This window comes from Camelus dromedarius, chromosome X (genome assembly GCF_036321535.1).
Source record: "Camelus dromedarius isolate mCamDro1 chromosome X, mCamDro1.pat, whole genome shotgun sequence".
Lineage (NCBI taxonomy): Eukaryota > Metazoa > Chordata > Mammalia > Artiodactyla > Camelidae > Camelus > Camelus dromedarius.
The window spans coordinates 86,513,842-86,528,994 of NC_087472.1; the positions used below are offsets into that span (position 1 = coordinate 86,513,842).

General features: G+C 34.4%; 1 protein-coding gene across 1 annotated transcript in view; it reads right to left on the reverse strand.

Moving 5' to 3' along the window:
* CFAP47 (cilia and flagella associated protein 47) overlaps positions 1 to 15,153 on the reverse strand; it is a 419,927-nt gene that overhangs the window by 5,367 nt on the left and 399,407 nt on the right. The window contains exon 63 of the mRNA XM_064483196.1: positions 2,067 to 2,241. Coding sequence (XP_064339266.1) covers positions 2,067 to 2,241 — 175 coding nt within the window. The remainder of the gene's footprint in view (positions 1 to 2,066; positions 2,242 to 15,153) is intronic.

Genomic DNA, 15,153 nt, shown 5'->3' on the forward strand with positions numbered 1-15,153 from the left:
GGTTAGCATGACATGCTTCCTCTGCTGTGACAGAAGCGATCTCTATCTTAGTTGTGTTTGCAGCTATACACATCTAGACGTGGATTCAAAATGCCGAGAACCAGACACAGACACAGACACACAGACACACACACACGCATGCATGTAAAAAATGCAAAACAAACCAAAAAGGAATAAGGTCTCTAGCCTAGTTAACAGTATTTTATCAAAGACAATTTCTTTGTTTTGATATTTTACTACAGCTATGTAAGATGTCACCACTGGGAGAAGCTGGGAGAAGGATTCATAGGACTCTATGTAGTTTTTGTAAGTCTATATAAAATATTTAATTTATTTAAATTTAAAAGTATGAGATACATGAGTCAGTTGAAAATTTCAACACAAAAAGAGTATCTGATATGTACTGATACTAAGGAATTCCTGTTAATTTTTGGATGTGATGATGGTATTATGGTTAAGATTTTTGTCTTTTAGAGATTAATACAAAATATTTGCAGATAATAGGATGTATGGGATTTTCTTCAAAATAATATGGGAAGGGAGGAAGGGGGTGGGAACATACTTGAAGCAGGACTGGTCTTGAGTTGGTAAGTGTTCATGTGGGATGGTGAGTGTATGTAGATTATTCTGTTTCTACACATATTTGTAATTCTCCACAGAATCAACAAAGCAGTGATTTCTTAAAACACATTTCAAACTCAATTCTTCCCACATATGCTATCAAACTATATACCACTTCAGATTAAATGAAAATGTTATATTCTCATTCGATCCCATATACTAAGTTATTCTCTCACAGAAACCCTTCAGGTCTGCTATCAGTGATTTAATTGTCAAATCTGCATGGGGAAATCAGAAACAGAATTTTGTTGGTAAAACCTCCTAAGCAGTTAATTTCAAAAATGTTCGCTGCATGCTATAAGTTGAATATAATTGTATTTATAAATCTACTTTTTAAAATATCATTTCAACCTCTTAGAGTAAAATTATGTCATTATTTTTAAAGAAGCAAGTACAACAACGTGATTATCTTAAATCAAGAATTAACACAGGACAGGCTTGTGTGCAGCAAGGCTCCAGAGGCTTTATATTTTTATTACCTGGTTTGTAAGGACTCTCAGAAAGATGAAAAATATAAATAATTTGCTCAAGCAATAATCAACATTTTCCTCTTCTCTATTCATTAAAACAGTGACAACACATTTCTTCTGCCAATAGTGCTGCCTAATTAGTGTCTGATTCAGAAGTCTAGTGATCAGTTTGGCATCAGTAGTTGTGTCTTGAAACATGACTACCAGTCCTTTCTGCCTGTGCTACTGAAAATAGTGGCAACAGGCATCTTTTCAGAAATAACTTGAAAGTAGTCTTTAGCCTAGAAGTTCTTAGCAGATATGTGGGAAATTTTATGGAGAAATTTTGCTTACTGGATACATTTTCAGAATTCTATTTACCTTAACTTTTAATAAATGATAACTTTAACATTATTTTACATTAATCGCCCATTTCACATTGTGTTTTTTCAATTCAAAGTAAATTTTATCTTCTATTTAATTTTCTTCATTTTAGACTTTAACATTTTGACAACACCTTATGCCTTCCTTAATCAAAGTTTCCAATATTTACTTTTTTTAATTTTTTTTAGGGGGGAGGTAATTAGGTTTACTTATTTATTTATTTTTAGAAAAGGCACTAGGGATTGAAGCCAGGAAAAGGTTCCAATATTTCTACCTTAAATCAACTAAACTCTTCGAATAGGTTATTATGGAAAATAACATGCAACTACACAAATCACTTTACAGTCATTATTTACCTTTTCCATAATTGGAAGAAAATAATTTGTTACTTTTCACTGGTGATGACTTTTTTTGGTTATATTTCACATTTAAATGTTCTTTATTGGACAAAAGGAAATTAAAACAAGACAGAGCAGTTGAAATATGCTGACTTTTGCAAGATAATGTTGCTATTCTTTATCTGTGATCATTAGTTGAAACCTTTTCTCCCAATGTCACTTAGTGACTTTTGTGACATCAAACATCCTTGACTATTACCTTTATAGAACTCACCTCTATTACTAACTTTGCTTTGTACTTCCTGCTGTACATTTGGGGTTTAAAAGCCACAATGATGAGAGTTCCTTCAGTTCCTTCTTCATAAGGAAGAAGTTCTCCAATCTGTGGTTTTACATAAAACTCAGGATCACTGCCAGGTAGGAAGTATGCAGTAAATGGCTCAGGATTTCTGGAACAAAATATAAATATTATCATTACCCCATTCTCTTTATGAGAACTTGATGGACAACACTTGTTTTATATTCTGCTGCATAAGACTACAGTTAAACCTTAGTGCTGCTATGCAGCTGTGAGTCTGAGACTTGTTATTTTATGGAATGCTTATGGAGTAACAATAAGGAGACATTTTTTTAAATTACTAAAGAGTGTCATTCATCCCAGGGTGACAAAAATGGTATCTTAAAGATTTTTTCAATCACACCTTATATTTAGAGTATACAAAGAATAAAAAAGGCTGTCTCTATAAAAATTAGAAGGACTCAATGTCCCAAATGAAAATTCAATCATTTGGAAATAAATTAACATCTAAAATGCCTGACCACAACAGCTCTCATAAAGCCTTTGTTTTTACTATTATTCCAACGTGATATTTGCTCATTTTCCTTCAACTCTCCACTTGCTAATTGAGATGAAAGTACTTTACAGGTTCATTTAAGATTCTTGGTCCTGGAGATGAGTTGCTATGATCTGAAATGAACTGAATGACGTTTAAGATTCAAGTGACCATCTTCATGTCAAGCTAGATTACATTTGAGATGAAGACTGTGAAAGAAATTGAGGAACTTCTTGGTAGAATAAAGCAGGAGAGAGGCACAGTACCTAGGAGGTTGTGAGGAATTTAAAATCCAAACGGACAGGGGAGATACAGGCAGAAGGTAAAGAACTGTTTCCTAAAACAGATCCGACACTGAAACATAGACAAGGAAATGGGAGACTCAGGTTGGGATTCAGCGATCCATTCAGCAAATGCATATTCAGTATCATAGCAGAGGGTTTGAGAAAGTGGACTAAGGACACAGATGGCCTAGATCAGAATCCTAGCTCTATCTGGGAGGCTGACTTTAGGCAACTTATTAGCCTTTTTGTACCTCAATTTTCATGCTGTTAAATGAAGTTAATAATCCCTATAAAGACATTAGATCAGTGCCCGGCATGTGGAAAGTGCTCTATAAGGACTAATTTATATTACTATAGTCATCATTATGATTGTTACTGTTTTAAAACATTTTATTATCAGTGCTAGGCAATGATGCATGGCCCAATAAGTAAGAGATGTATAAAACAGAATATCCAGAGGGGTGATGGAAGCAAGATGGCAGAACAGGAAGCCCCAGATTTGTCCCATGGAGACACCAATTCAACAATACGCACACCACTTTCCATTGTAAGAAATTCTGAAACCAGTTAAGAGGCTTCTTCCCCTTAGGTGAGTGCAAAATCAGCTGCTTTGAAGCCAGGAGGAAAATTTGTGGCACACTCTCACCACCATCTCTCCCTCCCGAGCACAGTACCACATGATTTGGAGGAAATTCTCAGCTCCCACTTCTGCCAGGGGAAGAAAAGAGAAGAGCAGAGCAGACATCCAACATTTGGACTTCTGGGGTTGGGGTACTGCTGGGGGCCTGGCTGCTGTTTTGCGCATCTTGAAGTACTAATGAGGCCTGACACATTCTAGATGCATGGGAACTTCTGAAGACAAAAAAAGATCTGAGCAGTGTGCTGCTGCTTCAGTGTGCCCATGGTATAGAAGACAGATACCAGAGGGAGCAAGAGATTACAAACTCCTGAAAAAATAGAAACTGGCAAATGCCTCTAATTGGTAATATTCACACACAAAGTTCAGAAAGACACATCCACAGGAAAGATTTGAGAGGCCCCAGAGTCTCTAGTTGGGCTGAGTGTTGAAGCTTCTTCCCTGTACAAAGCCAGTCTGTAAAGACTGGGAGAGGTAGCTGTTTTTTCAAATGTATGGATACCAACATAAAGTTACAAAGAATATGAAGAAACAGAAAAAATATATTACTCGGTTAAAGGAACAAATCTCCAGAAACACACCATAAGGAAATGGAAGAATAGGAAATTACCTGACAGATTATTCAAATAACTGCCATGAAGATGTTCAACAATATCAGGGGAACAATGCATAAACAAAATGAGAATTTCAGCAAGAGACAGAAAACATTAAAAAAACTGAACAAATTTTGGAGGTGAAGAATGCAGTAAATGAACTGAAAAAATTCACTAGAGGTTCAACAGTAGATTTGATCAAGCAGAAGTAATCAGAGAACTTGAAGAAAAGTCATTTGAAATTATCCAGCCAGAGGCAGAGGAGCAAAAAGAAAAATAAATGAAATAGTGTGAAGAAAATCTAAGGGACTTAAACAACAACATCAAGTGGACCAATACACACATTAGGAGTCTTAGAAGGAGAAGAAAGAAATTGGGGCAGAAAGCTTATTTAAAGAAATAATGGCCCCAAACTTCCCAAATCTGGGGAAGGAAATGGACATACAGATTCAAGAGTTTCTAAATAGGATGAGATGAAAGAACTCCACAATGAGATCAACTCCACAATAATCAAAATGTCAACAGTTAAAGACAAAAAGGGAATTTGGAAATAACAAGAGAAAAATAACTCATCACATACAAGGAAACCCTTATAAGACTATAAGCAAATTTCTCAGCAGAAACCTTGCAAGCCTAAAGTGAGTAGGATGATACAAAGTGATAAAAAGTAAACAAACTGCCAATCAAAAATATTACATCTATCAAAATGGTCCTTCAAAAATGAAGCAGATATTTTCCCTGCTAAAGAAAAGCTGAGGGACTTAATCACCATTAGACCTGCCTTACAAGACATGGTAAAGGGAGTCCTTCAAGTTGAAATAAAAAGATGCAAAACAGCAACACAAATGCATATTAAAGTATAAAGCTGACTGATAAAGGTAAATATATAGAAAATACACAAAACTGAATACTGTAATAGTGGTACATAAATCACTTAATTGTGGTATAAAAGTTAATGAAAGTAAAAAAAACTATAATTATAAAATATATTAATGGATACATAATATAAAAATGTAATTTGTACATCACTCACAAAGTGTAAAGATTTTATGTGAAATTGAGGCTAAATTTTTATCAGCTTAGAATAGACTGTTAAACCTGTAAGATGCTTTATGTAAGCCCTACAAAAACTACAAAGAATACACCTATAGAAGATACCTAAGAGAATATGAGAAAGGAATCAAAGCATGTCACACACAAAAAATCAATACAACACAAGGGAAGAGAGCAAGAGAAGAAAAGATGGACAAAAAAGCTACAAGACATGTAGAAAACAACGAAATGGCACTACTACTTATCCTTATCTGTCACTAATTACTTTAAATATAAATAAATTAAACTCCTCAATCAAAAGATACAGTAGCTGATTGGATAAAAAGCAAGATCCAAGTATACACTGTCTATGAGAGGCTAACTTTGTGTTTAAAGATACACATAGGATGAAAGTTAAAAGGAAGGAAGAGATATTCCATGCAAATGGTAAACAAAAGAGAGCATAGATGGCTTTACTTATATTAGACAAAGTAGACTTAAAAGAAAGTCTTGTCACAGAAGACAAAGAAGGATCTAATACTGGATCAATTTACCAGAATGATATAACAATTATATATATTATAGTTATATATTATGCCCAGCATCACAGTATCTAAATATATATACCAAAGAATAATAGAACTGAAGACAGAAATAGACAGCAATAGAATAATAGTAGGAAATTTCAATACTCCATTTTCAATAATGTATAGAAAACCCAAACAGAAGATCAATAAGAAAAAAGAAGACAGGAACAACACTGTAGGTAAAAGAGATCTAACAAATATGTACAGAACATTCTACTCAATAGCAACAGCATTTACATTCCTCTCAGGTACACAGGGAACATTCTTAAGGACAGATTTCATGTTAGGTCACAAATAAGTATGAACAAATTTAAGAAGACTGAAATCATACCAGTTGTCTTTTCCCATCACAATGGAATGAAAACTAGATATCAATAGCAGAAGGAAAACTGGAAAATACACAAATATGTGAACTTAAACAACAAACTCTTGAACAACTATTGAGCCAAAGAAGATATCAAAAAGATGTTAGAAAATATCTTGAGACAAGTGGAAACAAAAACACAACATACCACAGCTTACGGAATGCAGCAAAAGTAGTACTAGGAGGGAAGTTTATAGTGATAAATGTCTACATTAAAAAGAGAAAAATTCAAATAAATAACCTACTTCTATACCTCTAGAAATGAGAAAAAGAAGAAAAACAACCTAAAGTTAGTAGAAAAAAGGAAATAATAAAGAGTAGAGTAGAAATGGAGAATAGAAAATAATAGAAAAAATAGAAAAAAATCAACTAAGACTCAAACTGGGTAACCAAGTTTAACAAGTGGAGATGGTTTCTTCTGCTGGTATGGTATTTTCATTTAAAAAAATAAGTGTCTAAATATGCTGTCCAGTAGTACAATTGAAATTATTTTTGTTTCTTTTTGTTGATAAAATTATGTTCTCACTATGTGTATTTTGTGCTAATTAAGCCTGGCAGTTTCATTCATTAAATCCAAGAAATAAAATACTATTTCATTTAGAAAACTAGAATTTTAATCATATTGTGGCCATACTTATGGACTAAATTTCAAAATGAAAATTCTATAATTTATATTAAAAAGGAGTCAAACTAAGAGTTGTTTTTTTAAAAAGAACAAGATCAACAAACATTTAGTTAGACTAAGAAATAAAAGAAGACTCAAATACATAAAATCATAAACGAAAAAGGACACATTACAACTGATGCCCCAGATATAGAAACAATCATAAGGGACCACTATAATCAATTACATACACTACATACCAAAAAGTTGTATAACCTAAAGGAAATGGATAATTCCATAGAAAAATGTAATCTACCAAGACTGAATCATGAATAAACAGAAAATCTGAACAGATCTGTAAATATTAAGAACACTGAGTTAGTAATCAAAATCGTCCCAACAAAGAAAAGCCCAGGAAGAGATGGTGAATTCTACCAAATATTTAAAGACTTAACACCAATCTATCTCAAACTCTTCCAAAACATAGAAGGAGTGGGAATACTTCCAAATACTTCCAAACTTAATTTATCCTGATGCCAAAGACAGAAAAAGATACAACAAGAAAACTACAGGCTAATATCCCTATTGAATATAGATGCAATAATCCTCAATAAATACTATCAAATGGAATTCAACTGCACATTAACAGGATCATACAACATGTCCAAACTGGATTTAACAACAGGATGTGAGGAAGGTACTACATAAGAAAATCAATTAGTAACCAATCTTATGGTTACTCGGGGGAAAGGGGATGGGAAGGGATAAATTTGGGAGTTCGAGATTTGCAAATATTAACTACTACATAAAAATAGATAAAAAACAAGTTTCTTCTGTATAGCACAGGGAACTATACTCAGTATCTTGTAATAACCTGTAAGGGAAAAGAATATGAAAACAAATGCATGTATGTATATGTTTGATTGGGACATTATGCTGTACACCAAAGACTGACGCATTGTAAGTGACTATACCTCAATAAAAAAGGAAAATCAATTAATATGATAAACCACTTTAACAGAATGAAGGATAAAACATACATGATCATCTCAATACATGGAGAAGGAAATTCTGACAAAATCCAACCCCCTTTTATGATAAAAACACTCAAAAATCTAGGAATAGAATAAAATTACTTCAACTCCATAAAGGCCATATAAGAAAAACCCACAGCTAATATCATATTCAATGTTGAAAAACCTGAAAGCTTTTCCTCCGAGATCATTATCTCTGTTAGCAGATGACATGATTTTATTTGTAGAATGATTCTAGAAAAAACTGTTAGAACTAATAAATGAATTCTTTAAGTAAAGTTGCAGGATACAAAATCAACATACAGAATCATTTGCATTACTATACACTAAAAAAGGGACTGCTTGAAAAAGTTAAGAAAACAATCCCATTTAAAATAGCATGAAAAAAGCATACAGTTGACCCTTGAACAACACAGGTTTGACCTTCATGGGTCTTCTTATATATGGACTTTTTTTCAATACATGTACTACAAAATACAATCTGCGATTGGTTCAGTCTGTGGGTGTGGAATCACAGATATGGAAGGCCAACTGTCAAGTCCTGCAAGGTTGGCACCCCTAACCCCCGTACTGTTCAAGAGTCAACTGTACTTAGAAATAAATTTAACCAAGGACGTTAAAGATCTGTACACTAAAAACTATAAGACAATGATGAAAGAAATTCAAGAAGATACAAATAAATGGAAAGATACCTCTATGTTTATGTCTAGGAAGAATCAATGTTGTTAAAATGTCCATACTACCCAAAGCAATCTATAGATTCAATGCAATCCCCATCAAAACCCCAATGGCATTTTTTGAAGACATAGGATAAAAACTGTAAAATTCCTACTCAATCTCAAAGGATTCTAAGTGGCCAAAATAATCTTGAGAGATAAAAACAAAGCAAAAGGCTTACCATTTAGTAACTTCAAAATTTATGACAAAGCTAAGTAATCAAAATGCTGTGGTACTGGAATAAATACAGACACATAGCCCAATGGAACAGAGAGCCCAGGAATAAACCCACAAATATACAATCAACTAATTTTTGACAAAGTTGCCAAAAATACACAATGGGGAAAGGATAGTCTCTTCAATAAATGGTGCTGGTAAAACTGTACAACCACATATAGAAGAATGAAACTGGACCCTTATCTTATACCACTAACAAAAATCAACTGAAAATGGATTAAAGACATAAACATAAGAACTAAATCCCGTAGAAGTCAAATGTAAAAATTCTAGAAGAAAAACCTAAGGGAAAACTCCTTGACATTAGTTTTGGAAATGACTTTGGATATGACATCAAAAGCACTGGCAACAAAAGCAAAAATGAACAAGTGGGACTATATCACACTAAGAAATTTCTGCATACCAAAGGAAAAAAATTAGTCAAATGAAAAGGCAACCTATGGAATGGAAGAAAATATCTGCAAATTATGTATCTAATAGGAAAACAATATCTAAAACATATAAGGAACTCCAACAACTCAACAGCAAAAAAACCCACATATAACCCTATTCAAAAATGGGCACAGGACCTGGATAGATAACTTTTCCAAAGAAGACATACAAATGACCAACAAATACATGAAAAGCTGCTCAGCATCACTAATCATCAGGGAAATGCAAATCAAAACCACAATGGGACATTACTTCATGCCTGTTAGGATGGCTGTTAAGAAAAACTCAAAAATAAATGTTGACATGAATGTGGGAAAAATGGAACCACTGAGTACTGTTGGTGGGATTTAAAATTGGTACAGCCAGTATAGAAAACAGTATGGAGTTTCCTCAAAAAACTACAATTGAACTGTCATATGATCCAGCAATCCTACTTCTGGGTATATATCTAAAGGAAATGAAGTCAGTATCTCAAAGTTTTATCTGTATTCTCATGTTACTGTAGCATTAATCACAATAGCCACAGTATGAAAATAATTGAAGTGTTGTTCTGCAGATGATAGGCAAAGAAAATGTGGTATATATACAGAATGGAATATTATTTAGCCATAAAAAGAAGGAATTCTTGCCATTTGGGACACGGATGGACCTGGAGGACATTATGCTAAGTGAAATAAGCCATATACAGAAAAACAAACTGCATGATTTCACTTAAATGCAGAATCTAAAAAAGCCCAACTCACAGAAGCAGAGAGTAGAACAAGAGTTGTCAGCGGCTTGCGGTTGGGGGAAATAGGGAAATACTAGTCAAAGGTACAAACTTTCAGTTATAACCTAGATAAATTCTGGAGATCTAATGTATAGCATGGAGACTATAATGAATAATAATGTATTGTATACTTGAAATTTGCTAAAAGAGATCTTCAGTGTTCTTGCCACACACACCGAAAAGGTAACCATGTGAGGTGTTGAACAGGTTACCTTGACTGAGAGAATAATTTCACAATATATATTATATCACATCATCACATTGTTTACCTTAAATATATACAATGTTTACTCATCAATCATACCTCAATAGAATTGGAAAAAGTAAAATTTAAAAACTACCTTAATACAAAAAGATAAGTCTCTGATAGGAGAATTTCAAATCTCAGTGAAGACAGATAATTGTAGGAACTATTCCTTTCTGTATGTGGCATTTCTTACATTATACTGTCCCAGAGGGTACCTATTCTGCTTACATCTGCCAAAGTTAACGCTGGACTTAACCCTCTAAGGGAACAGAAATGTTGATCAGCTTTCCCAGAGCTATCAATATTGAAAATATAGCTTGGGGGTCAGACATATTTTTTAGCTTACCACAGTTCAGAATGGCCTGAATCTGGAGTTCACAGGATACCAAGCTGGGATAGGGATGTGAACAAAGGTTTCTCTGTTGAGATGGGATTGGAGGAGGAAAGAAAGGAGCTGGGGCATCTTACCAAAACCAGATAACCTGCCCACTGCACACTACCAAATCTGGTAATTTACTTCATTCCTTGCTGTGATTGTGTAAAGACATGTGTATCTTAGGTAAATTGGAGACAGTGGTATTTATTTAGCAGTATTTTTAAAATTAAATTAAATAATGCTATATACACTAAATATTTAGTAGGAATGAAACAAATATTTACTATTGTGGTTACTGTGTTGTTCTTAGGTTGGGCAGAGAAGGGAATAAGGAAAATGTGATGGTCATGCATAATCACTGAACTGAGCTCATTACTTCAATCACTGAAGTCCTAAATTTAACACAGCTCTGATCTTTACTGGGAACAAAGTCTTTTCAGCTCTTTTACAAACAATATAATTAAGAATAACAGATGATCTGTTTTGATAATTTAAACTCTATTACATGTTTATCCTAACTCTTCAGAGTACTTGACATCCCTGAATCATCATACCTAAAATTATCCCTTGACAAACTCTGGTCCTTTTAAATAATAAAAATATAATGTACTCCTTAAAATAGTCTTCCTTGGCCCCTTCTCTTTCCTCCTCTTCTGGGGATCCTTATGTTTTAGAGAACATTTAATTTAGGAGACAGAATACCCAGCACCTCAGGGCTTGTCATGCATTTTTTTCTCCCCATTTCTCCTCCCAACATGACCAGCAATCAAGAAAAATGTGTAGTCAACAGGGCATAGAGCCATTTTTATTCAAAACTTATTTTGCTTCTGATCAGAAAGAAAAAGGAGATGTTGCATGTCGAGTTGGTTCACGGGGAAGCTAGTTAAATCCTGAATATGATGTCAGCCTATCCCATATGTTCCCCCACTCATTTCATAGGTCTTGTGAATGACTTGAGATTTCTAATACCTACTGAGGTATAGCCTCCCTAGGGATGGAAAGTGAACTGAATCTACTGAGTAGCTTTTTTATATCACTGAATCATCTAAAATAAATTTAAAGACAGACTTGGCATGGGGTAGTTTTCAACTGCCCCAGAAAATTGATCCATGAGGAGAAAATTAATTCATCCCCTTCTGCAGTGTGGTATGTCACCCACCATGATCTGAGCCTTGCCACTCAAAGAACTCTATCTGATGACAATAACTGGGAGGAATCTGGAGAGAGTTTACTGACTTAGAAGAGGCTTAAAATATTCAACTAAGCAGATTCCACTGTGGCATGCTTGCACATTCTGTAATACTTTTCCCATCAGAAGGTGGGACCTATGTTCCCTTTCATAAATCCAAGTCAACATAGGGACTCTCCTGTAACCAGCAGACTGGCTGAAGTGATGCTGCATAGCTAGGTCTATGTCAAGAAATGCCCTGAAGTTCTTTTGAAATACACCCTGTGTGAAACCAGTCACCATGTACAAAATCCAATTACTTGAGGCACGCATTCTATAAAGACTACATTTAGGCACCGTTAGCTAATAATAGCGGCACTGTAAGCCAACAATTAGCATTAACTTAATCACTGGGATGACATTACCCATGACATTGAGCCAATGAACCATACTGGTATCTGAATTAATGTGGATATTCAGTAGGATGTAACATGCTCCTGTCCTTCCTTCTTTTTGACAGTAAACATGGGCCTTGGTCTATGTTTCCAAGTCCCTAAATGCAGGCAGAGTTTCCAATTAGATTTAGAGACAAAGTAGACTAACGAACGTGATTCATTTTTCAATTTAGACAGAAATAATCAAGATGATATTCTTCCAGAAAACTCATCCATTTCATTTTACATCTTTATTGAGCGCTTTCCTTTATGAGTATCATCCAAAATTTTCAGACTTTTTATTATAATCTGTCATAACTGATGATTGAATTATATAATTGTATCTGTCAAAAGTAGTCACAAGTGAGGCAATGAAGGATGGAATGAATGTGTGTTATTTTGAATTCAAATGCTTTAGTTCCTATGTTTTTATTAAATTAAATGCAGGAAATTGTTATAGAGTGATGAATTAACAAGTACAGAACATAATGGCTCAGATACTCTGAACTCTATTGATTATTTATTTTCTACAACCCAGAAAGAAGAAAGATAAGTTTACTCATTAAAGGCCCATACAGGTGATGCAATCAGCCCACTTTCTCATATTCTAGGTAGCTTCTACCGTGCATCTCTTTAGTAAATTTTCACCTATATGGGAAATGTGGTGTGGATCATGCAAAACAGACCTGTAGTAGCAAAAACCATGAGCAAAGCCCAAGTGTGTGTAGGCCAGATGCACATATAAAAGTAGATGAAGGAATTTAGACTTTTAACCTAAAACTCTATGAGTAAGTCACAGGTACCTCCCCTTCACCCAAATGCCAGGTATATATCCAAAAAAAACCCTAGGTGAAGGAAAATTGATTTCCTGCCCAAGAGGCAGCTTTCTCAAAGTAAGTAAGTATGATACTAAAATTTCCTGCCTGCCAATAAAAAGAAACTCACTTTTGCACTGCTGATCGCACAGGGAATACTTTAAAACTCACCTGAGAAGATTATACAGGCCAAATAGTTAAGAATATTTAATAAGTTATTAAAAGAGCAGAGCTCTAATCATACCCATAACTGTGTTTATCTGGAGCTGATTAACCCATTACATTTTTTTATTACAGTAAACAACTTACTTTGAAAAGACTTAAAATATATTGATGTAAGAGTTTTGTGCAGTACATAAGAATACAAAGAGACACTTTAAAGTATTATGAATGAACTTTATAAAATGTTTTTAAAGAGTTTTAAAAGGTATCTCAGAAGGAATAGCAAATAATTCTATGTGCCATTAAATTCCAGAAACCTAAGAAAGACATCAAGCTTCTGTTTTGTCGCTAAGTGCACTTCAAGGCAAATTTATATTCAGTGATAACTGTTCCTTATTGGCATGGAAACCAAAGTGCTTGGGGATTTTCATTCTTTCAGGGCATACTTATCAAGCATCCCTTAGATATCTGGCACTGACCAAGACAGTCCTAGTCCCTGTCTTCATTGAACTGAGACTAATAGTGACAGCAGATATTACATGACAAGACTCATCATAATCAAACTTCTGAAAACTAAAATCAAATAATACATCTTGAAGGGAGCTAGAGAGAAATGAAATGTTACCTAGAGGGGAACAACTGTTGAAGTGACAGTACACTTCTCCTCAGAAACCATACAATCCAGATAGAAGTGGCACATTTTTTCAAGAAATGATGGGAGAGAACTATGAACCATGAATTCAGTATCAAGCAAAAATAGTCCTCATTAATGAAGGAGTAATCTCAGATTAAGGAAAGCGAACAGAATGTGTCACTAGCAGAGCTAATCTTAAAAAATAGCTAGAGGAAGTTCCTCTAACAAAAAAGAAATTAAAATAGGAGGAGGCTGGGACTGTAGAAGGGAAGCAAAAACAATGGAATGGGTAAGAATAGGGGTAGGTATAACGGACTACCCTGCTCATCAGTTTACAAGTGAAGCAAAGATTATAACATCATCGGACACGGTGCTCAATGTATGTAGTGACTATACATTTAAAAAATGGAGAGGGTAAAGGAACCAACGGAAATGAGGTTTCCACACTTATCCTGAGGTAGCAAACTGTCTACAGCAGTAGACTGTGAATTGTTGCATTTGCGTATCGTAATACTGCAACTATTAAAAACAAACTATTCAGTGATAATGTATTTTAAAAAACCAATATAGATAAATAACAGTGGATTCTAAAAACAGTTCAGGTTATCAATAGAAAGGCAAGAAAAGGAAAACAGATGAAAGAAACAAAATGAATAATGAAATCGCAGAAATAAACCTGATACATCAATCATTACTGTAGTTGTCAGTGATGTAAATGCACACCCATGGAAGTTAAGAGACTGGCAAAATGAATTTAAAAGGATTATCCAATTATATGTTGTCTACAAAAAATACGCTTCAAATTTAGTGATAAAGGTCGATTGAAAGTAAAAGTATAAAAAACATTACACCATGCAAATTTTCACTTTTTAAATTGTCCTTTAGTAGATGAATGGATGAATAAACTGATACATCCAGATAGCGGAATATTATTCAGTGCTAAAAAGAAAAGAGCTATCAAGGCATGAAAAGACATGGATAAACCTCGAATGCATGTTACTTATTAAAAGAAGCCCATCTGAAAAGGCTATATACTATGTGATCCCAATTATATAACATTCTGGAAAAGACAAAACTATGGAAACAAGAAAGGTCAGTGGTTTCTAGGGGTGGGGTAAGAGAGATGAATAGGGACAGCACAGAGGATTTTTAGGGCAGTGAAAATACTCTGCGTGATACTATAATGATACACATACATCACTATACTTTTGTCCAAACCGAGAGAATGTACAACAACGCGCTCTAAGGCAAACTATGGACTTTGGGTAATTATGATGTGTCAGTGTAGGTCAATCCTTATTAAATGTACCAGTCTTGTGAGTGAAGTTGATAATGGGGGAGGCTATGCAGGTATGGGGACAGGGGCTATATGAGAAGTCTCTGTGCCCTCCTCTCTATTTGT